Raw genomic sequence first — 24039 nt, forward strand, 5'->3', positions numbered from 1 at the left:
CCATGCCTCAGGCAACTCTATAAACTTATAGAGAAGTGTTCTTGATCTGCTTGGGAGTTGTTGATATATATCAATTAAGGGAGTTTCCACTAGGAATTCCCTACAATGATGTTACTATATGTCCAACCAAAGAGAAGGAAGCAGGATGGGGCAATTGCTGACGTGGTTCATTCCCCCATTATTGTATATCTGATATTGGCACCAAGGAATATTGTATGGGAGAGTAAGGTTACATGGTTACATCAATCTCATGGCATCATGGCTAGGCAGGATCTATCAATCAACCGATCTATTAATCAATCAACAAGGCAACAAACTTTTATTAAATACCTATATGGTCTAGGTACTATGCTGAATCCTGGGGATACAAATACAAAGAAGAAACAATCTCTACTCTCTAGGAGTTTTCACTGGATTAGAGGAGGCAAAACATACACATACCTCTATATATGATAAAGAAATATAATGTAAATATAGAACACTTACATTTGTCAATGTGTAAATATAAGATAAATGGCATAAATAGAATGTAAACGTAATAATAAGAAATGATCATAGAAAATGAAATGTGTTCATCTGTCAATCTGTAATAAATAAATAAATATAAAATATAAATATATAATAGAATGAATATAATGTAGTTAGAAACGGAAGGTAATTGGAAGGTATGAGGAAAGTTTTTATGTAAAGTGTTGTGCTGGAGTCGGATGTTAAAGGAAAAACCAGATTCTACGAGGTGAAGTGGACGAGGGAGAACATTTCCAGGCAAGGAAATAGCCAGTACAAGAGTACAGAGGTGGAAGATGGAGGCCTATATGGGAAGACCAGAGAGAAAACCAGTTTGGCTCAGTCATGGAATGAGGAAGGTGAATGATACGTACCAAGAAAGAAAATATAGTTTTGGGTCAAGTTGTGAAGGACGTTAGAAGCTACACCAAGAAATTTGCATTCTACTCCAGATGCAAGAAGAAATCAAGAGGGAAGAGATAGCTTGTGGTACAATAGATATTGAGCTAGTCCTGGAGTCAGGAAAAATCTGAATTCAAATCCAGCCTCAGACATTTACTAGCTGAGTAACCCTTGGCAAATCACTTAACTTCTGTTTGCCTCCATTTCCTCCACTATAAAATCAGGATAGTAATAGTACTTACCACACAAGGTGGTTGTGAGGACCAAATGAAACGGTATTTGAAAGAAAGAAGGAAGGAGAGAAGGAAGGAATGATGCAAATACAGAAGGAAGGAAGGCAGTCAAGAAGGAAGCACTTAGCACAGTACCTGGCATATAGTAGGCACTATGTAAGTGCGTATTCCCTCTCTTCCTTCTCTTGCTGGAGTTAATTGAGACAGGGAGTAACATGGTCAGATCCCACTGAAAGAGAATCACTCTGGTAGCTGAATGAAGAATAGACTCGGGTAGGGAAAGAGGACCCAGGTATACTAATGAGGAGGCCATTGCAAAAGTCTAAACAAGCATAGCCTGAACTAAAGTGGTCAGCTATTTTAGTAGAGAGAAGGGGTCAGCCACAAAAATCTCACAGAGGTAGAAGTGGTCAGATTTGTCAGTTGGTTGGATATATATATATAGTAAGGGAGGTGGAGAAGTCAAGACTAGTAAAGGGCATAAGTCTAGGATCCTAGGGTGCTGCCTTTGACAGAAATAGGGAAATTGGTAAAGTGGGTGGATTTGAGGGGAAAGACAATAAAATATGTTTTGAACATGTTGAGTTTGAAATGTCTCCAAGACATTCAGTTTGAAATGTCTCCAAGACATTCAGTTTGAAATACCCAGTTAGGCAGTAGGCAATGTGAGATTGAAGGTCCAGGAGAGCCTGGGGCTAAATCCATAGATATATGAGTCACCAATATAGAAGTAATAGCTAAACTCATGAGAAGGAATGAGGTAACTGAGAAAGAGTTTAGAGAAAAAAAATAGGATCCAGGGCAGAGCTTCATGAGCTCCTTAACTCAGGGTTAAGGGGTGTAATGTGGTTGATAAGCCATCAAAGTACACTGAGAAACAATGTTCAGATAACCAGGACAGAGTACTGTCATAGGAATCTGGAGAACAGAGGGTGGTAGTCACTGTCAAATGCAGAAGAAAGGTAAAAAAGGATAAAGACTGAGAAAAGATCAGATTTGATGATTAAGATCATTGGTCTAAAACAATTCCAAAAGACTCATGATAGAAAATGCTATCCACATCCAGACAAAGAACTACGGAATCTCAGTGGAGATAAAAGCATACATTTTTTCTTTTTCTAACTCATGGTTTTCCCCTTTTATTCTGATTCTTCTTTCATGACAAGACTAATGGTGAAATATGTTTAATATGATTGTAGATGTATATAGTCTATGTCAGATTGCTTGTCATCTTGGGGAGGGAAGAGGGAGAAAAATTTGAAACTCAAAATCTTATAAAAGTGAATGTTGAAAACTATATGTATATTTGGAAAAAATACTATTAAGTAGGAGGGGGGATATCATTGAGAACTTTGGAGAGAGAAGTTTCAGCTGAGAGATCAAGTTGAAAGATTGTAAAGGGTTTCACAGAGAGGGGAAGGAGAAGTAGAGACAATTGGGGTATAAGATAGCTTTTTCTAAGAATTTGGTTGAGAGAAGGAATAAATATAATGAGATACTTGAGGGGAGGGTAAGGTCTAGGAAAGATTTCTTTTTTTAGGATGGAGGAATCTTGGACATGTTTTAAAACAATAGGGAGAGGTTGATTATTAGGTAGGATGATTGAAAGTGGGATTTGCTGAGAAGATGGAAAGGTTTGGATCAAAGGCACATATAGAGGAGTTGTCCTTGGCGAGGAGAAGGAACATGTCATTATCAGAGACCAGGAGAAATGAGAAGACAGTAGAACCCAGGTCCTCTGACTCCCAAAGCTAGTGCCAATTCCACCGTACCACATTGCCTACACACATAGAGTCATAGAGTGGTATTGTAAGGGATGTTATAGATCATGTGAGTCAATCCTTTTATCCTCCAGATAAGGAAACTGAGACCCAGGAAAGGTAAGTGATTGTTACAAAGTGATCAACACATCAGTTATTGGCAGAATTGGAACCAGAGCCCTGGACTTCTGATTTCCTGGCCATTCTCTTTTCCACTCTACCACATGGCCTCCTTCCTGATATTTCCTAGTTTCATATGGATCTTTTGTTCATGAATCATCTAAACCCTTCTTGGCTTTATTTATCATATTTTGGGGCATTTGAATAGCAACCCTATAGATTAAAAATCCTACTGTTCGGGCCACAAGATGTGACAACCAGACACCAGCTTTCAACTGCTTGCAAGCATGCCAGGTGACTTTGAAAGGGTTAATTGAGAGCTGTGGATCCATTCCAATAAATGTTCCCATGAAGAAGATCCATCAAATCTTCTACACTGGAACAAGGGACACATAATATCTGACAGGCTACATAATCAATCTGTCAAATCTCTCAGCCTAAAATGATTTCTAAGAACATTCTGGCAGAAACACAAAGCAAAGTCTACAGTGTGGAAAGGTGATGTACTTCTCTGGATGATGCATCTGTTCCTTTCTGGAAGTGGAAACATTTGGAAGGGAAGCCTCTGCAAGATCTAACATACCAAAAATCTGGGACTAGAATAGACAGCTGCTCTTAGAAATGTTTTCCTTAGCATAGAGCTGGCACATAGTAGGTTCTTAATAAATGCTTGTTAACTTGACCTGATTTTCTCAACTATGAAATGAGAGCATTGACCTAGATGGCCAAAGTCTAGCTTTGGATTTTTCTGATTCTGAGTGTTCATAACAAGCTTGATTCTTCCTTTTGTAAGGTGAGAGGAGAAGAAATGTAGCTGCTGATAGAGAAACCCTTGTTGTAACCACTTTGCTGTTGTCAACTAGCCATTTCATTTGTGTCTGACTCTCTGTGACCCCATTTGGGATTTTCTTGGCAAAAGATCCTGGAGTGGTTTGCCATTTTCTTCTCCAGCTCATTTTCCAGATGAGGAAACTGAGTCAAAGTGGCTTAAACAACTTGCCCAGGGTCACACAGCTAAGTATCTGAGGTCAGATTTGAACTCAGGAAGATGGGTCTTCCTGACTCCAGGCTCAGCACTATCTACTGCACTGCCGAACAGTGGCCAAAGGGCAAAAGCACATGTTCCCATAGAAACATGGACACCAGAATAACAATAGCTAACATTTATAAGGTGCTTACTCTGTGCTGAGTGCTTTACAATTATTATCTCATTTGATGCTAACAACAAACCTGGAAGGTAGAGGTTATTATTATCCCCATCTGGAAGATCTGGAAACTGAGGCAAAGGGGAGTAAAGGGACTTGCCCGTGGTCACACAGCTAGGAAATATCTGAGGCTGAATTTGAACTCCGGTCTTTCTGACTCTAGGCCCAGAGCTCTATCCATCTCATCACCCACCTACCCTTTATCTTAGCTGATACTCACTAGTGAGGGAGTGATCCTACAAAACATTATACAAAGATTTCAATTTTGATTCTCAGAGAAGTATGCAAGTGTTTGATCCATCGACTCAGTAAAAACAAAAACATTTACTCTCCCTCTCTCAGGGACATTGTTTCTCCCAAAGCTTCAGTTAAGGAAAAAGAAAGAAAATGAGAGACTTTTGCCTACCCACACAACTGTGAACACCTGCCTATGAATTTTCACAGAATGATGCTGGAGGAAAATAAAGGAAAGAAAGAAAGGCAAGGGGAAAAGGGAGCGTGGTGGAAATCTTGAAGCAATTTGTACGTGTTTAGAAAAAGGGGGGAGTGAAACAAAGGGAGTCGAGAGAAGACCCGGAGCACAACTTTCCCTCCGTCTTGCCTATCTGCTTCACATCTTTCGGGTAGACCTTGCAATGACAGTGAAAAGAGAGGACTTTGAAATCAGCCATACATCCCCCTGGCCTTCTCCGAGTGGCTTATCAAAACCTTCTTATTGGCGTGTACACCGAGAGTGTCGGTTGCTATAAACATACTGGCCCGATGGTGTTCGTTACTGTGATAAAGTCACTATACCAACCAAATAGTTACTCAAGCCCAAACAAAAGGATTTTCCATGAAGGAAAAAGGCCAAAAACAAATAAGGGTCAGACCAGGCCAAATGATTTCCCCTTGATTGTGTTTTCCAATGGAATAAAGTGAGAATAGTAATGCAGCAGGGGTGGAGTGAATAAACAGCTGGCCTGAGTTAAGAAGAACAGACTTTGGGGCAGCAACGTGGCACAGTGAGGAGAGCACTGGCTCTGGTGCAAGGAGGTTCTGAGTTCAGATCTGACCTTAGACGCTTATTTAGCTAATTAGGGCCAATCACTTAACCTCGATGGTCACCAAAGAAGAAGAGCTGGCTGGGTTCAAGTTCCACAAGTGCTGCTGGGCCGATTGCTATTTTTCATTTATTTTCAGTTGTGTCTGAACTCTTCCTGACCCTATCTGGGGTTTTCTTGGCAAGTATACTGGAGTGGTTTGCCATTTCCTTCTCCAGCTCATTTTATAGATGAAGAAACTGAGGCAAATAAGGTTAAGTGACTTATCCAGGGTCACACAACTACTAAGTGTCTGAGGTCAATAACTCAGGTCTTCCTGACTCTAGGATGGCACTCCATCCATTGTGCCACCTAGCTACCCTAGACCTAATTAGCCAACTTCTATATAACAATCATTAGCCCTAGTCAATCTTATCTGGACCACTGAGCCTGTTTTTTTTACGAATGGGACACAGATTCCCTGGAAAGTCAAGATTGGCACAGGACGGTCTTCCCTCAAAACAAGAGGGGAATGTATTGTTCTAAAGACGCAATTAAAGAGCTGGAGGTGGGTGGAGAAACTTATATAATCACCTTTTAATGGGCCAACCTATACTGAAAATGTAATACAATTCTTGTCCCTTCTCATTCCCCTTTGAATAGAGCAAAAACTCTAAACGTGTCAAAGTACAATGAACTCTCTTATTCGGGGGTTGATTTCTCAGTTTGTAAATTATCAAGGTCCCTTCAAAAAAAAAATTCAGCTGCTTTCCATCTGCCTTATTCATTGCTCTGTATCATCTCCACACAATACACTGAATGGGCTATGAAGCTAAACAAAACCTGTCCATTTGTTGGGGGGAAAATGTTAGAGGAGAAGGCAACTGAAATGAATGGACAAATTCCCCCTTCTTCGGTGGGTTACCTGTGGAATCCATTTCTTTGGGTTATCCTTATCCTCCACTATTGCAAATATTCATATCTCTGGCAATGAACTGTTTCTCTAGGGGAAAATCTATGTAGATGTACACATGTACTCTCATGCATTCATGTATTCTTACAAAATTACTACAAATATGGCATCTCTACCTGTGGAAATGGAGTGCTCAGGAAATCAGTCATGAGACAGCAGAGGATCACCAGTCCTGGAGCAGGACCACCTGGCAAACGTTTCTCTGAGGTTGTGAATTATAGCTTTGGGTTAAATGGCTCTTGGGCTAGATTAAACCTTTTTGAACCAGAATAGAACTACTTCAATTCATTCAATGAATATTAATTGCATTAATAACATACAAGAATCAAATGAATGCCCAGCCATTTGACTTATTTACTAGATTTCTTTACTCTGCTAGACCATGCAGAGCGTCATAACAACAAATCTTTACTCATATGGGCGCTCCCTTTGAAAGGACCTTCATTACCTTTTACCTGGATCACTACAATCATCTCTTAATTGATTGCCAGGTTTCCATGTTCTGTCTGACTACCTGGTTCAGGTGGTCTCCCTATGCCAGCAATGCATTTCTGTCTAAACTTCCCCTCTCAGAATCCCAACTTTCCCTCAAAACACAGTTCAATGGCCACTTCCTATGAGGGTCTTTTCTGATTCCCAACTTTTATTGATTTCTTACTCCTGAATTTATTTAAAAAAAAAAAAAGTTAATCATTTGCCATCCAAATGTCTTCACACAAGCCAGATAAAGTGGTATTTTCTCTAACATCATCTAGGCACACACACACACACACACACACACACACACACACACATACACACACACACGCACACACAGAAGAGGGCAAATCTGAAAAATTCAATCGGGACAAATTGTAATAAAGACCAAATTTCCTTCCACTTACCTGGTACCATGAAATGTCAGCACTAGTAACAGTGACCAAATCTTGAAATCATGCTACAATGATCTGTTTACATATCCTCTTGAAATTCCATTTCTTGGAGGATTGCAAACATCCTGTGCTGCTCAGCATTGGTAAATCAGTCCTACCTACAGTGTCTCTTGGCAATGCCAGTAACAACACAAGCTAGACAACTAAGACAGAAACCCTGCTGGTTTCTTTCTGATATTACCAGTACTAGTTTTACTAAATATATAGAACAGCAATCTTCCCACAACTCATTTGCAATGAGACTTTGTAAAATGAACTATTTCAGGCAAAATGAGCAATTACTTCCTTTTCTTCCTCTCAAACCAAAAATTAAAAGTCTCAAAATTCTCAGCCTGGGAGTGAGAAAAAAAGAGGAAACCACAAAAAAGGAAGTAACCATTTTTACCAAATAGTCAAAGAAAAAAAATCCCAAGTATCCAATGAGTATTGTCAGGATGATGACATATAACAAGGATTATTAACCTGGGGTATGTGAACTTTTTTTAAAAAATTGATATTATTTCAAACATATTATATTTGCATTTCAACATAAACGTATTTCACCAAAATTGTTTTCCTTTACAATCCTGTATACTTTTATCTTATGCACTCAAGAATGGTTTCATCCAAGTCACTGATAAAAATGCTGAACAACAAAAGACCAACTATAGAGTTCCATAACAGACCTCTCTCCACTTGAAAACTCATTGTTCAATCAGTTCCAAATCTACCTAGTACTACCATCCTGCTTATAAGGGCTCTGTCTTGTCCATGAGAATTCTATGACTGTCAATGATGATCATGACATGGAGGTGGCTCTGGATTTTGGAAGGCTCTGCCAGGGGAATATAAAGTTCTAATATGCTGGAAGGGGTTCTAGAGCAGTGTGCTTCCTGATGATCAGTCAAGCTAATTAAGTCCAGAGCAGCCCATCATCAGTAGACCGTCCACTGTGATGAATTTTTTTACTATGAAAATTCACAAAGCAAAGAAAAATAAAAATGGATCTCAGCCCTGTATAGTTCCTGTACCTTTCTGCAGTGACAGTAGCAGAGCTATAGAAAGAGGGACAAAGGATATGAAGGATCACAATGTTCATAAGGCATATAAATATTAACTTGCCTATTGCTAACCTAGGTGTGAAACCATTGTCCAGTAACCACAATCTGGATATACTATTGGAGGAGAAAATGAATTATATCATTCTTAACATTCTCATTATAAATGAAATAAGAAGACAGATGAAAGTAGATGCTAAATGCTGAGATAGTTCCCAGGTTCTCCATGGAAAGTTCAAATAGAGGATTTGAGGAAGTTAGTTCTTACTGAAAATCCAAAGACAAAAAAGTCATTTTCACAGGACATTTTAGTCACCTTGTACTGAATCTTAATGGTAAACATTTGCCCAAAACAAAACCCCAAATAAATAATTTGAGTGCCCAGTATATTGCAAGGAAAAGAAGGTGAAATTACTAAATTTATAATTAAAAAATTAAATCACTATATGCTTTAATATTGAATGATTTTAATATAAAAGTATGCATAGAGAAAGACTTCTGAAACTATGTAGGAAAACATCTATATTGGACCACATATAGGCATGGTACATTTATGCTAAAGGCGACAATTTCAAGGGCATTGAGGGATCAGCTCTGAAGTTTTTTGAAAGAGAAGAAGAGGTTTGGAAAATATCTTAGAATTTACTGTCTACCAAAAAAGTCACCAAGAAAATGTTAAAAAACTAATGCCCCATGCCTCTCTTCCTATCTTTACCAAATTGTTATGAATAGTCTACACATGTATAAAGGGCAACTTTGATTAATGTATAAGAAGGGAATATGCAAGGTCTTTGGATGTTTTTTTAGAAATGTTCATAGAAGATCACCACACAGGATCACATCTTTAGAAGTGGAAGAAATTGTAGAGATCATCTTGTCTAACCCTTACATTTTTCCGTAGTGGAAAATGAGACCCCAAGATGTGACTTAACTAAAGTCCTACAGATCAGTAAATGGTAGGGTTGGTATTTGATCCCAAGTCCTCTGAGTCCAGATCATTATCTTTGCACTGCACTGCCTGCCTGTCAAGAGTTAATCAATTAACTGAATGATACAGCAAATATAATATTCCATTTTATTTATTATTTGTAGACCATAAAAAGCATTTGATTCAGTTAGACAAAACACTACCTTTAAGGCTTAATAAAGTGGTTATGTCAATATTATATATCAATATTTCTTAAAATTTGTGAAAAAATGTGAAAATTACAAAGATAACTTTGATTACCATATTATTAAAAATGTTAAATGAGGCATAAACGAAGAGAGAGAAAGAGAGCAACAGAGAGACAGAGAGAGAGGGAGAGTAGAGAGAGAAAGATGTGCTCACTTAAGGTATTTTAATAACATCAAGGACATGCCTCAATGTAGAATCCAAATGGAAAAAATGCTTCTGTTTTCAGATGACATTTTGCTGATTGTATCAAGTCCTAGTCTAGAACCTTGCAGAGCTTCCTGAAGGAGATCAATGATTGTGCAAAGGAGTTTAATCCAAGCATCCACACTGGAAAACCAAGTACATGAATAATTCATACTGTCCAGACTATGATATGCATTTGGATGGACAATGGTATAGCAGTGCATATATTTTGTACAAACATGGTACATGGGCCCATAACTAAACAGGAAGAAAATAAGCTGGATTTCTCTTTGGAAGATTGTAGAGTGAGTTTACAAAAACTCCATCTTTTAAATAGTATTCTTCCAGTTGTGATGGGTGATTGTGAGACATAGAATAACACTGTAGTTGAATAAAATTTCAGGTCATCTAAAGCAATGATGTCAAATGGAAATGGAAAGAGGTCCCAGTGGGCTGCATATTGAATTAGAAAACCATATATTAACATTATCTATTTTGTACTGTATTTTTTATTTATTTTGTTAGACATTTCCCAGTTACATTTTAATCTGGTTCAGTCAGTGCTCAGGATTTTGGGGGCCCCTAAGTTTGATACCTCCAATAAAGAGAATGAGTACAAAGTGGGAGTTAGCAGGCTGCAACACATTATCAATCAATCAATAAACATTTATTATGTGCCTACTATGTGTCAGGCACTGTGTTAAGCAATGGGAATGGAAAAGGAGGCAAAAGGCCATCTCTGCCCTCAAGGAGCTTATGATTTAATCTAAACATTACCAAGTAAAGCTTGTGTGATAGAAGTGATGTGAAAATATAACAAGGGAGGTATACGATCATAAAAGAATATGAGTCAGTCATGTAGTGAGAATAAGGGTAAGCCTCTGTTTCATTGGTATCCACACAATGTTACTATAACTAGACAAAGGCACTCAGCAGCGCATAGGTAGAATCCTTCAGGAGGATTTACAGGAAGACATGGACAAATATTACCCAGGATGAGATGACATGAATGGATTTTCCTGAAAATAGTAATAGATGTCTTGCTAGGACATAGAGGATTTCCCTATACCAACATTCCTGTGGAGCTTAGCAATGCTAAAAAGAAATAAGAACCATCTCTAGACTCTTCCATCAAATGCCAGTATTCATAGAACTGCCCTAGAATCCTGCAGAGACCCTGAAATAGACAAGCCAATGGAAGTGGAAAACAGAGCACAAGGCAAACCTAGGAGGCTAGGGTCAGGACCCATAAACTTATAGCAATACTGAGCCTGGTGAAGGGAGAAAGTCTGTAGACTAGGGCCATACTGAGGTGTTTCCAAAGCTCTTGGCAGGAGTCCAACATAAAAGGAAACCCTGAGGCCTGCAAAATGGAAATAAAGATCCCAGGTAGAGCCTAACACAGGGATAGATCCTGGAGCCCTGTAGCAAGAGAGAGTACCAAACAAAGCACAGAACCAGAGTCCTTTGAAGAGGGGCCTAATCTTGGTCATCACACTCAGGACCAGGCAGTTCCTGTCCACTTTATTCTGACGATGGTCCAAACACAGAATCTGTTCACCCTCCTGACACTCACCAAACCTGGATACTGAGGCTGCTGAGATGAGCAAGAAAAACTCTGAATAACATGAAAAAATACCTTGGTTTGAGAGAAGGCCAGGAGGTCAGTCTTAATGAGATTAATAACTCCACAACAAGTCCAGGTAAAGTCTCAGAGACAAAAAAATTTTGGCCACAAGGATTACAGGAGCACCTGAAAAAAATGAAACAAGAGGTACAAAATGGAATAACCAAAGGGAAAAAATGACAAGGAGAATTGGTATATTTGAATAGACAGCAGAAAGCTTAAAAAATGACAAGGAGAAATGGTACATTTGAATAGACAGTGGAAAAATTCATCCAAAAAGCCTTAAAAATTAAAATAGACCAAGGATAAAACAAATATCATTCTTATCAATGATAACAAGAAATATTAAAAGAAATTCAAAAAACTGGGAAAAAACATAATAAAATGAAAGATATCTGATTTTTTTAAAACATCTCAAAAACAAGTTGAGCAATAATCTAAAAATTTTCAGACTGTTTGAAACCAATGATCAAAACTTTTAAATGAGATACCATATTTCAAGAAATTACAAATTAAAACTGCCTAGGTGGATTTAGAGACAACTCAGCTAAACTCTTTCAACAGTCCCCTCCAAATAACATTAAAATTATGCCTCAAATCAAATTTTGAAGCAACAAAAGGTCAGGGTGAGATATCTTTCCACCCCAAGAAAATTTAGGAGGTCGTCAGGTGGCATTTGCGACACCAGAGTGGAGGCTTGCGCAGAGCCCACACATGGAATGGCAACAACAGTAGTTTCAGCAGCAGCAACGTCAGGAACTTTCAAGTCAGAAATGGTAAAGAGGTCAGACATTTGGTGAGAAAGCAATTACAGGGGATCCTTTGTTGGCGCTGGGTAGAGGTGGCACTGATTGGCAGCTCTGTTACCCATATGCAGTTCTGGGTCACAATTCTAGGGCAGAGAGGAGTGCCAGGGATTAGTCACAAGGGAGCAGAGGCCTTTGTTACAATTCCAAGACAAAGAGGAGCACTAGCACTTGTGGCTGCAGGGAACCAGGGGCTTTCCCGAGAAAGACTGGAGTGCAGACCAGAAGTGCAGTGATAGACCTCCCCAAATCACATCACTTTTCAAGCACCAAAAGCTTGCAGATCCCCAGATCTAGCTCTGAAAATAGCACCATGAAAAAGTCTGAAGCTTGGAACAGTGCCTCGCCAACCCCAGGTGAGCAGAGCCCAACTTTAACATAAAATTTGAAGTCAAGAAATAGACTGGAAAAGTGATCAAACAACAAAGAATTTGATCATGAAAATTACTACTATGGTGGCAGCAAAGAGTAAGGCACAGACTCAGAAGAAGACAACAATATGAAAACAGCTACAAAGAAAGCCTCAGAAAAATGCTAATTGGACACAAGTCCAAAAGTTATTGCTGGAAGAGTGAAAAAAATGCTATAAGAATAGTAGAGGAAAAATTGGGAAAAGAAATAAAAGTGATGCAAGAAAATTACAAAAAGGGAATTAGTGCTAGGTAAAAAAAAAAAAAAAGCACTAAAAATACTGAAGAGAATAATAGCTTGAGAAACTGAATTGGCCTAAAAATGTACAAAAATTCACTGAAGAAAAGAACTCTTTGAAAAGCAAAATAGACCAAATGGAAAAGGAGGTATATGAATTCACTGCAGAAAAGAAGTCCTTAAAGAACAGAATTTCCCCGATGAAAAAGAGGTACAAAATATTGGGCAATTTGAAGCTAATTATTCCATAAGACATGTAAAAACAATAAAACAAAGTCAAAAGAATAAAAAAAAGAAGAAAATGTGGAATACCTCACTGGAAAACAAACATCTTGGGAAATAGATCAAAAAGAGATAATTTACTAATCATTGGACTACATGAAAACTGTGATTAAAAAAATCTAGACAGCATATTTCAAAAAATTGCCAAAGAAAATTCCTGTGATATCTTACATCAAGAGGATAAAATAAAAATTGAAATAATCCACTGATCACCTCCTAATAGATCCCAAAACAAAAACTCCCAGGAATATTTTAGCCAAATTCTAGAGGTCCCAGATCAAAGAGAAAATACTTCAAGCAGCCAGAAAAAAATTCAAATATTGTATAACCACAGCCAGGATCACACAATATTTAGCATCTTCCACCTTAAAGGAATGGAGAACTTGGAATATGACATTCCAAAAGGAGAAAAGGTTGCAGTTAAGAATGGTCTAACCAGCAAAACTGAATATAATCCTTCAGGGGTAAATGGACATCTAATGAAATAGAGGACTTCCAAGCATTCCTGAGGAAAAGAGCAGAGCTGAACAGAAAATTTGACATTCAACCAGAAGACACAAGACATATGAAAGGGGAAAGAAAAAGGAGGGGTAGTTTGAAGGGAGGGAAGAAATAATAAGGAAGAAAGGAAAGAAAAGGGAGGGGGCTGGTAGAAGGGAGGGAAGATTGAGGAAAGAAGTGATCAAAAACAAAACTCTAGTGAGGAAAGAAAGGGAGAAGGGAGAAATAGAAGCAAAAATGGGGGAAATAGGATGGAGAGAAAGACATAGATAGTAATCATAACTATGAATGTGAACGGAATGAACTCTCCCATAAAATGGAAGCTGGTAGCAGAATGGATTAAAAACCATAATCCTACAATATGTTGTTCACAAAAAATACATTTGAAACAGAGGGATGCACACAAAGTAAAAGTAAAAGAATGGAGTAGAATATATTATGCTCCAGCTAAAGCAAAAACAAAAAACAAAAAAACAGGGGTAGCAATCCTGATCTTGGACAAAGTAATAGATCTAATTAAAAGAGATAACAAATTAAAAATACCAATAAATACCAAATTAGAAATACTGAAAACCAAAGGAGAGATTAATATTGAACTTATAAAACTAAGAACTGGTTTTATGAAAAAAGCAGTAAAATAGATAAACCTTTGGTTAATTTGATTTTTTTAAAAGGAAGAAAACCAAATTACCAGTATCAATAATGAAAAGGGTGAATTCACCACCAATTAAGAGGAAATTAAAACAATAATCGGAAGCTATTTTGCCCAATTGTATGACAATAAATTTGACAATCTTAGTGAAATGGATGAATATTTATAAAAATATAAATTTCTCAGATTAACAAAAAGAGGAAATAAAATACTTAAAAATCCCATTTCAGAAAAAGAAATTGAACAAGTCATCAGTGAACTCCCTGGGAAAAAATCTCCAGGGCCAGACAGATTTACAAGTGAATTCTATCAAACACTAAAAAAGCAATTAATTTCAATACTATGTAGACTATTGAGGAAAATAGGTGGAGTCCTACCATGTTCTTTTTATGACACAAATATGGTACTTATACCTAAACTGGGAAGAGTCAAAACAGAGAGAGAAAATTATAGACCAATTTCCCTAATGAATATAAATACAAAAAATTTTAAATAAAATATTAGCAAAAAGATTATAGCAACTTATCTTGAGGATAATACACTATGACCAGGTAGGATTTATATCTGGAATTCAGGGCTGGTTCAGTATTAGGAAAACTATCAACATAATTGACCATATCAACAACAAGACTAACATAAACCATATGATTATCTTAGCAGATGCAGAGAAAGCTTTTGACAAAATACAATACCCATTCCTATTAAAAACACTAGAGAGCATAGGTATGAATGGAGTCTTCCTTAAAATGATAAGTAGCATCACTAAAACTATCAACAAGCATTATGTCTAATGAGAATAAGCTAGATGCATTTCCATCAGGGAAATCAGGGGTGAAACAAGGATATCCATTATCATCAATTCAATATAATACTAGAAATGTTAACTTTAGCAATAAGAGGAGAAAAAGAAATTGAAGGAATTAGAATAGCCAAAGAAGAAACAAAGTTATCGCTCTTTGCAGATGATATGATGATATCCTTGGGGAATCCTAGAAAATCAAGTCAAAAACTACTTGAAATAATAAACAACTTTGGCAAAGTTGCAGGATATAAAATAAACCCAGAGAAATCATCAGCAAGTCTATATATTACTCACAAAGCCCAACAGCAAGAGATAGAAAGAGAAATTCCATTTAAAGTTATTGTAGATATTATAAAATATTTGGGAGTCTACCGGCCAAAACAAACTCAGGAATTATATGAAAACAATTACAAAACACTTTTCACACAAATAAAGTCCAATAATTGGAAAAGCCTTAGTTGCTCATGGGTAGGCTGAGCTAATATAATAAAAATGACAATTCTACCTAAATTAATTTACTTATTCAGTGCCATACCAATAAAACTACCAAAAATTGTTTTATAGAGCTAGAAAAAAATAATTATAATATTCATCTGGAAGAACAAAAGGTCCAGAATTTCAAGGGAATTAAAAGAAATGCTAGGTATAGTTTAGCCATACCAGATCTTAAATTGTATTATAAAGCAGCAATCATCAGAACTACTTGGTACTGGCTAAGAAATAGAGTGGTGGATCAGTGGAATAGGTTAGGTACACAACACATAGTAGTCAATGACTATGGGAATCTGCTGTTTGACAAACCCAAAGACTCCAGCTTCTGGGATAAAAACTCACTATTTGACAAACACTGTTGGGAAATTTGGAAAATAGCATAGTAGTGACTAAAGTCAAAATGGGTACACAATTTAGCTATAAAGGCTGATACTACAAGCAAACTGGGAGAACAAGGATTACTTTACCTGTCAGATTTAAGGAGAATGGAAGAATTTATGACCAAACAAGAGATATAAAACATTATGAAATACTAAATGGATAATTTTTATTACATTAAATTGAAAAATCTTTGCAAAAACAAAACAAAACAAAAAACAATACAACCAAAATTGGGAGGGAAGCAGAAAACTGGGAAAGAATTTTTACAATCAAGTCTCTGATAAAGGCCTCATTTCAAAAATATATAGAGAACTGAGTCAAATTTATAACAATACAAGTCATTCCTCAGTTGATAAATGGTCAAAGGATATGAACAGGCACTTTCCAGATGAAGAAATTGAGGCTTTCTATAGTCATATGAAAAAAAGCTTTAAATCACTATTGATTAGAGAAATGCAAATCAAAACAACTCTGAAGTATCACATCACACCTATCTGATTGGTTAACATGACAAAACAGGAAAATGATAAACCCTGGAGAAGATGTGGGGAAAACTGAAACACTAATGCATCATTGGTGGAGTTGTGGACTGATCCAACCATTCTGGAAAGCAATTTGAAACTATGCCCAAAGAGCTATAAAGCTGTACATACCCTTTGACTCAGTAATACCACTTCTAGGTTTATATGCCAAAGAGATTATAAAAATGAGAAAAGGAGCCACATATACAAAAATATTTATAGCAGCTCTTTTTGTGTGGCCAAGAACTAGAAATTTAGGGGATGCTCATCAATTGGGGAATGGCTGAATAAACTGTGGTATATGAATGTAATGGAAAACTATTGTGCTATAAGAAATGATGAACAAGCAGACTTCAGAAAAACCTTGAAAGACTTATATGAACTGATACTAAGTGAGGGGAGCAGAACCAGGTGAACACTGAACACAGTAACAACCACATTTTGTGATGACTGACTTTAATTGATTTAGCTCTTCTCAGCAATGCAAGGATCTAAAACAACACCTAACGACTCATGATGGAAAATGCCATCCACATCCAGAGAAAGAGTTTGGGAGTCTGAATGCAGATGGAAGCAGACTATTTGCTCTCCTTTTCTTTTGTTGTTTTGTTTTGCTTCTTCTTTCTTGTGGTTCCTCCCATTAGTTCTGATTCTTGTTTACATCATGACTAATGTGAAAATGTGTTTAATATGAATGCATAAGTAGAGCCTATATCAAATTGCATGCCCTCTTGGGGAAGAGGGAGGAGAAGAAGGGGGAGAAAATCTGAAACTCAAAAATCTTATGGAAGTGAGTGTTGAAAACTAAAAATAAATATTTTTTTTTTTTTTAGAAAAGGTAAGCATGAAAGAGTAATCATAAGGAACTCAATAAAGTTAGTTTACATTCCTATATAGGAAGATGATAAGAATTTTATCATTACTAGGACAGTTCAAAGGAGTTTACAAAGAAAAAGACATTATTTGAGTTGATTGTGTTGGAAAGATCTCCAAAATAAAAATGAAGGGGTGAGAAAAAGGGATGCATTGAGATAAGAAATAAGGTAGAGGTAGAACGGGGAAATTTTTCTTGTGCAGAAGAGATATGCAAGCAAGAGCTTTTACAGTGGAAGAGAAAATGTAGGGATAGAGTAGCAAGCAATTCTTGAACCTCACTCTCGTTGGAATTGACTTAAAGAGTGAAATTACAGACACACACACACACACACACACATACACACACACAATTGTATATAGGAATCTAACTTACCCAATAGAAAAATAGGAGAGGAGGGATAAAAAAATGGAGGAAAGACTAAGGGAGGCAGTGGTAAGAAGTAAAATAGACTTTTGAGGATGGACAGATGAGAAAGAGAAAGAGAGGGAGAGAGAGAGACAGAGAGACAGAGAGACAGAGAGAGAGAGACAGAGAGAGAGAGAGAGAGAGAGAGAGAAATCATGAAACAAAAGAAAAAGGGATGGAGGGAAAAAGATAATAATAATAACTGTGAATGTGAATGAGATGAGCTTACCCCCAAAAAAGAAACAAATAGCAGAATGGATTAGAAACCAGAATGCAACAATATGCTGTTTACAAGAGCCACATTTGAAACAAATACATACACAAAGTTAAAATGAAAAGTTGGAGCAGAATCTAATATGTGTCAGCTAAACTAAAAAAAAAGGTAGGAGTATCCATCATGATCTCAGAAAAAGCAAAAACAAAAATAGACCTAACTAAAATACATAATCAGGGAAACTCCATTTTGCTGAAAGAAAGCAAAGTAATATAAAAAATTCTATAGCAAGCTTCTCTAATAAAGGCCTCATTTCTCTCTCTCTCTCTCTCTCTCTCTCTCTCTCTCTCTCTCTCTCTCTCTCTCTCTCTCTGTCTCTCTCTCTCTCTGTCTCTCTCTCTCTCTGTCTTTCTCTTTCTCTCTCTCTTTCTTTCTCACACACATATGTATAAATATGTATGTATACTGAATATAGAACTGAGTCAAATTTATAAAAATAAGAGCCATTCACCAATTGATAAATGATGAAAGTTTATAAACAAGCAGTTTTCAGAAGGAGACATCAAAGCTATCTTTAGTCATATGAAAAAAAATGCTCTAAATCATTACTGATTAGAGAAGAGCATATTAAAAAAAATCTGAGGTACTCCCACCTATTAGAAATGACACATGCTGGATTTTTGGTTCCAGGAGCCAAGATGGTGGAGTGATTGGTAATTGCTATCTCCCTCTCCTTGTTGACCTTGATCTCCTTGGGAAAAACCCTGGAACAGTGGGAGCAGAAGAAGGGGTAAACAGACTCTCAGCCCCAGAGACTAGAAAGATTGCTAAGGAGAGTTCCTCTTTCTGTGGCTGAAGAGGACCAGTGCAGGATCAGAGCTGTCTCAGACAGCTCCAAGTCAACAAACCAGGAGAAGATCCTGAGCCCCAGAGGGGTGAAGCCAGCAACTGCCAGCAACCTCAGGCATCCCTCAGCACCCCAGTGGAATCAGGAAGACACTAGTACACACAGCTGAGCTTGCTATGCTCTAGTTCAGCAGAGGAGCCTCCAGCATCCAGACCACCCCTCCCCTACACTTAATGAGCTAGTTCCAGAATAACTTCAGGGAAAACCCAAAAAGACCTCACCTGACCTTTGCTTTCAAACACCAGTCAGCTCGGCACCAGGTAAGCTGCAGCATTTTAGTTTCTAGCTGAAAGAACCAGAGGCCACAATACATAAAGCCTCAAGTTTTTGACACAAGAACTGTGGGACAGAGCTCCCTATGCCACAGATGCAGAGATCTACTTTAAAAGTCAGAAAAAAGGGTTATTATCATGAGTAAGAAGCAAAGCAGAAAAGAAAAGACCATAGAATCTTTCTATGGGGACAAGGACCAAAATACAAATACCAAAGAGGTCAGCATTGAGACTGTACTCCTATCTCAAACTTCAGAAGAGAATATGAACTGGTCTGAAGCACAAGGAGCCTTCCTGGAAGAGCTCTGGAAGGATTTTAAAACCCAAATTAGAGAAATAGAAGAAAAACTGGCCAATGATTTTAAAAATATGAAAAAATAATTCACCGAAGGGAACAGATCCTCAAAAAGGAAAATTGGACAAATGAAAAATGAAGTACAAAACCTAATTGGGTGAAAATAATTCCTTAAAAGGAATGATTGGACAGATGGAAAAGGAGATGCAAAAGTTAACTGAAGAAAACAATTTGATAAAAAATAGAGTTGGAAAAGTAGAAACTAATGAATCTATGAGACATCAAGAATCAGTCCAACAGAATCTAAAGAATAAAAAGATAGAAGAAAAAGAAATGACACATGCTGGAAAGGATCAGGGCATGGCAGGGAAGAAGGTACACTAATAAATTGCTAGTGGAGTAGTGAACTGATCTTAATTCTCTTGAGATTCTTGGCCTTTTTATTCCTGTTTGGTTAAAATTAGAAAAAAAATAAAGGGGAAAAAATCTTTACAGAAAATTTCTAAAAGAAGTATCACATAAAGACATAAGAAACTCAATCATATGTATAAGGGGAAGAGCCATCTCTCAACAGACAAATTGTTAAAGGATGTAAATATCAGTTTTCAAATGAAGAAATCCAAGTTATCAACAATCATAAAGGAAAAGAGTATAAATTTCTAGTAATTAAAGAAACACCAGTTAAAGTACCTCTGAGTTTCCACCTCATTCTTATCTATAATATTGGCTAAGATGGCAAGAGGAAAATGACAAATGCTGGAGGGGATGGGAGAAAACAGGCACAACCAGTACTCTATTGGTAGAGCTGTGAATAGGCTCAGCCATTTTAGAAAGCAATTTGGAGTGATTCCCACAAAATGAGAATATGTTTTGTGTGATTATAAGTATTTATGATAAGAGTTTTCTTCTTTTTTTCCTTCCTTTCCTTTTTGTTTGTTAGATAGAAGAAACAGATAAAAAAAATTTTTTAAATAAGGTTAATAGTTGCTACCTCCTATGCCTACTTTTCCATCACTGAACCATGGGAGGGAGGACCCACATTAATGGGATTGTAAATCTATTGAAGTGTCAAGGTAGCAAATTTCTTGTTGGAATCTAGATCTGTCTATGATTTTCCCTTGAGCTACCATTCTATCAGGCTGTCAAAAAAGAAATTGAGGTTATTCTGGCATATTTTTAATAAAACTATGCTTGCTCTTAGTGATTGTGTCTGTCCTTTTGAATGTTCACAAATCATTAATTGATACTAGAATTTCTCTGATGTTACATTCACTCTGTGCCCCTCTTCTAACTTCCATTCACATTCACTGGTTAGGTCCTTTGATGGTAGCTGCTAGCTTAGGTTCAAGAGGTATCTCTGTAGGTCTACACTGCTCACACCATAGCTCATGGGCAACCACCATTGTGCTTCCTATTAACAGTCATTGGACATGATTGGTATTTAATAAAGGCATTTACTAAGATTGCAGAGCAAAAGACAGTACCTACAAAACATTTCCCTCATAAACCTCTAGAAAGCATCCATAAGAAGAGTGAGCTCAAATTTAGAGTTCAGTGGTAGTGAGGTACAAATGTATAATACTTCTATAGCAAAGGTAATTCACATCTCAGTATGGTCCAACCTGAAAATTCTTTATTTCTTCTTAGATTCCTCACATAACTCTCCTTGGGCAGTGTCTCTGCTTGGTGGGTTGTTCAGATGGATCTTCAACACCTGCTTTTCTCCGTAACTGAGTTTCTTCTCTTCTTCCAAGTAATCTGTTCCCTTGAAACTGCTTCCCATCTTGAGTTACTGCCTCAGTGTTCATGTATGTCTGGACTCTGTTACTGTATTCCCTCAACAGGATTCAGTGTTTCCTATGACTGATTAGCTCCTCTTCAAAACTATATGCTAAAAGGTGGTGGGAAGACAAATGACTCATTCCTCTTCTTCTTCCTTCTCCCTTACAGAGAATTCCTCCATGGGAAACTTCCAGTTTGCCAGACTCTCCAGGGCTTATCTATTAAAAGTGCTTGTGAGTGTGTTCAATTTGTTCGCTCAACCAATGGGGTTGCTTCCTTAATTTTCATCAGAGAAAGGCTGTCTTTACAGTTAGTTGATTGCATTCTAGAATTTTAGGGTGAGAGGGGAAATCAAAGAGTACCTTCCCTACACTAGGAATCAGTGCCAAGCTCATCAGCGTTGGGCAAATCCACCTTACCCCTCCTTTCTGAAAATATGTGTGAATCTTCAGTCTTGCAAAGCTTCTTCCATTCTCCATAATTCCATCAAGATCACTGATAGCTATATAACATTGACCTGTTAAAAGTCTTTCAATATTCTGGAAAGCCATTTGTCTGGACCAGATAAAGTGAATTTAACCATGTTCCCACAATATCCTCTCTTATCCTGGGTTTCAATTCAATTCAATAATTTTTGTTCTTTCCTTTCTAGTTTGACCATCATCCTCTCTTGCAGCAAAAACAAGAAAAATAATACAATAAATTCTGACTTCATTGAATCATATGTGATGAATTCTCTGTTAATTCTAAACAAAATCTGCCTCTTGCTCTCAATGAAGCTTAAAAAACCCCACCTTTTTGTTATCTTTAGCATTAATTACAAGTTTAGTTTTTCTGACACTATTCCTATAGAACTCTTACACTATTTTGTACCTATTCTCAATTACTTGTCCTGTTAAAAAAATTCCAAAATCCCCTTAACCAACAATAATTTTTTGGCTTTCCACCCTTCTCTCTGCCTTTCCTTACATAACCCTTCTTTTCTTCTTCACCTTGACCTTCAAGCCCTTGACCCCTCAATTCTCTCATAAGCCATCTCCTCTGCACTTTCTCCTCTTTTCCCCATGTTGACCCCTTGGTGAAACAATTCAACTCTCTTCTGTTGAATTCCTATCCCCTTTAAGATATTATTGATTACACCTGGTCAAACCTCAGCTTGGATCACTCCCACAATTCACTGCCTCCACTCTTACATACATGCTACTGAATGAAGGTAGAGAAAGTCAGGCAACCATTCTTACTGGGTCTACTACAGATTTACACTACCCAACCTCAACTGTACCCTCCCTGTTGTTAGGTAATCCTACTATAACTCCGTTATCAATTCACTATCTGATTCTCTACAGAGGATCTTCCAAACCTTTTTATCCCTCCTTGAATTTCCCAAGGCTCCTCCTCCCTCCACCCTTTCAACTGTTAACCTTTCCTTATTTTACAGGAAAAAAATTGAGGCCATTTGCCATAAGCTTCTCATCCTCACTTTTTCCTTATCTCCTGTTACTCATGTGCCTTCCACCACTATTTACTCCTTCACTTCTATCTCAAGTGAAGTGGTCTTACTCCTTACCAAGGCTAACCTCTATGCTTGCTCAAGTGATCCCATTCTATCCTATCTCTTTCAATAGATTGCCCCCTCTGTCATCCCCATACTTTCATTTATTTTTAACCTCTCCCTGTCTACTGGTTTATTCCCTCCTGCCTACAAATATGTCCATTTCTCCTCCATCCTGAAAAAAAACCTGTCACTTGATCCTTTTATCTTCATTATCATTCTATATCTCCTCTGTCCTTTGTGGCTGAACTCGAAAAGGTTGTCTACCATAGGAACCTCCATGTTCTCTCCTCTCACTCTCTTCTTAATTCCTTACAATCTGGCTTTTGACTTTGTGATTATCATTCCACCTAAACTGCTCTCTCCAAAGTTACTAATGATCTCTTGCCAATTCCAATGGCCTTTTCTCAATTCTCATTCCCTATTATTACAGAGAGCAACACCATCCTCCCAGTTCCTCAGACTCACAACCAGTAGTCATCCTGGACTCTTCACCTTCTCTCATCCCCTATATCCAAGCTACTGACAAAATGTCTCTCTGCCCACTATGCCATGCCATCTCTCTTATTTTATTTTTCTAAATAAGATTTTAAAATGTAAAAATCATCCTTAGCTCCACAGTACAAAAACAGGAGACAAGCCAGATTTAGCCCTTGGGTAGTAGCTTGCTGACACTTGCTATGGGCTATAGGAAAAAAACCAGATTAAACAGATTCTGTAGTTTTTTTAAAAGAAAAGAAAATGTAGAAATCTTTCCTTTAACAAAAAGCATGATTGCAATGAAACTTGGAGCATATTTCAGATGCCATGGGTACAAATTACTACAATAGATAAACCTGGTTTAGCATACCAACCAATTAAAACTGCGGCAGGCCTGCCTGATATTGAAAAGAAGCCCAGCCACTCAATAGCAAGAACTCCGATGTGGGCAGTTCTCTTCCCCTCTGCTTGCTTCAATGTGGAGAAAAGGTCCTGCTCCGTAGTTTGAGGATATTTTGTAAAATGTCCAGAAATGTTAGAACAACAATAGACACTGTTGCTTAGTGCCTTCCTTCACACTTGGTAAATAAGAGTTAAATAACACTACAAAGTATAGTGGAACTCCCCAGTGGGGCCCCCAAATATTCAGTGGTCCTCCATTAACTTTAGGATAAAATACGTCATCCTCAGCCTAATACTTAAAGCCCTCCTACCTGCCTTTCTGATCTAACTTCATATTATTCCTCTTCACTGATTTTGTTCCAATCAAAGTGGCCTGACAGCAGCTCTCAGAGCCTAGCCTTTGCAGTTGTGTCTCCATGCCTTGGCATAAAAGGGGCCCCATGCCTTAAATGTTGCCTGTCCTCACCACTGCCTCAGAATTCTGTCTCCTTCAAAGCACGTCTCACTTCCTACCTGCTAAATGAGTCCTTTTTCTGGTCTTCCTAGTTATTAGTAATCTTTGCCTCTTGAAATTATTTTAATTATTTATG

At 37.5% G+C, this 24039-nt stretch overlaps 1 protein-coding gene across 14 annotated transcripts in view; it reads right to left on the bottom strand.

The window, feature by feature from the left end:
* The window catches only part of LOC140501552 (palmitoyltransferase ZDHHC11-like), a 194807-nt gene that overhangs the window by 147384 nt on the left and 23384 nt on the right, over positions 1-24039 (bottom strand). For 7 of the 14 annotated variants that reach the window (XM_072605315.1, XM_072605316.1, XM_072605314.1 and 4 more), the window contains exon 3: positions 11191-11304. The exons of 2 other annotated variants lie outside the window; for them this stretch is intronic. In XM_072605315.1, coding sequence (XP_072461416.1) covers positions 11191-11304 — 114 coding nt within the window. Of the gene's footprint in view, positions 1-7106; positions 7254-11190; positions 11305-24039 lie in introns of those variants that run through there. 5 more of the 14 variants (XM_072605325.1, XM_072605320.1, XM_072605324.1 and 2 more) reach the window with 4 other exon arrangements.

Source organism: Notamacropus eugenii, chromosome 4, assembly GCF_028372415.1.
Source record: "Notamacropus eugenii isolate mMacEug1 chromosome 4, mMacEug1.pri_v2, whole genome shotgun sequence".
In the NCBI taxonomy this organism is placed as follows: Eukaryota; Metazoa; Chordata; class Mammalia; order Diprotodontia; family Macropodidae; genus Notamacropus; species Notamacropus eugenii.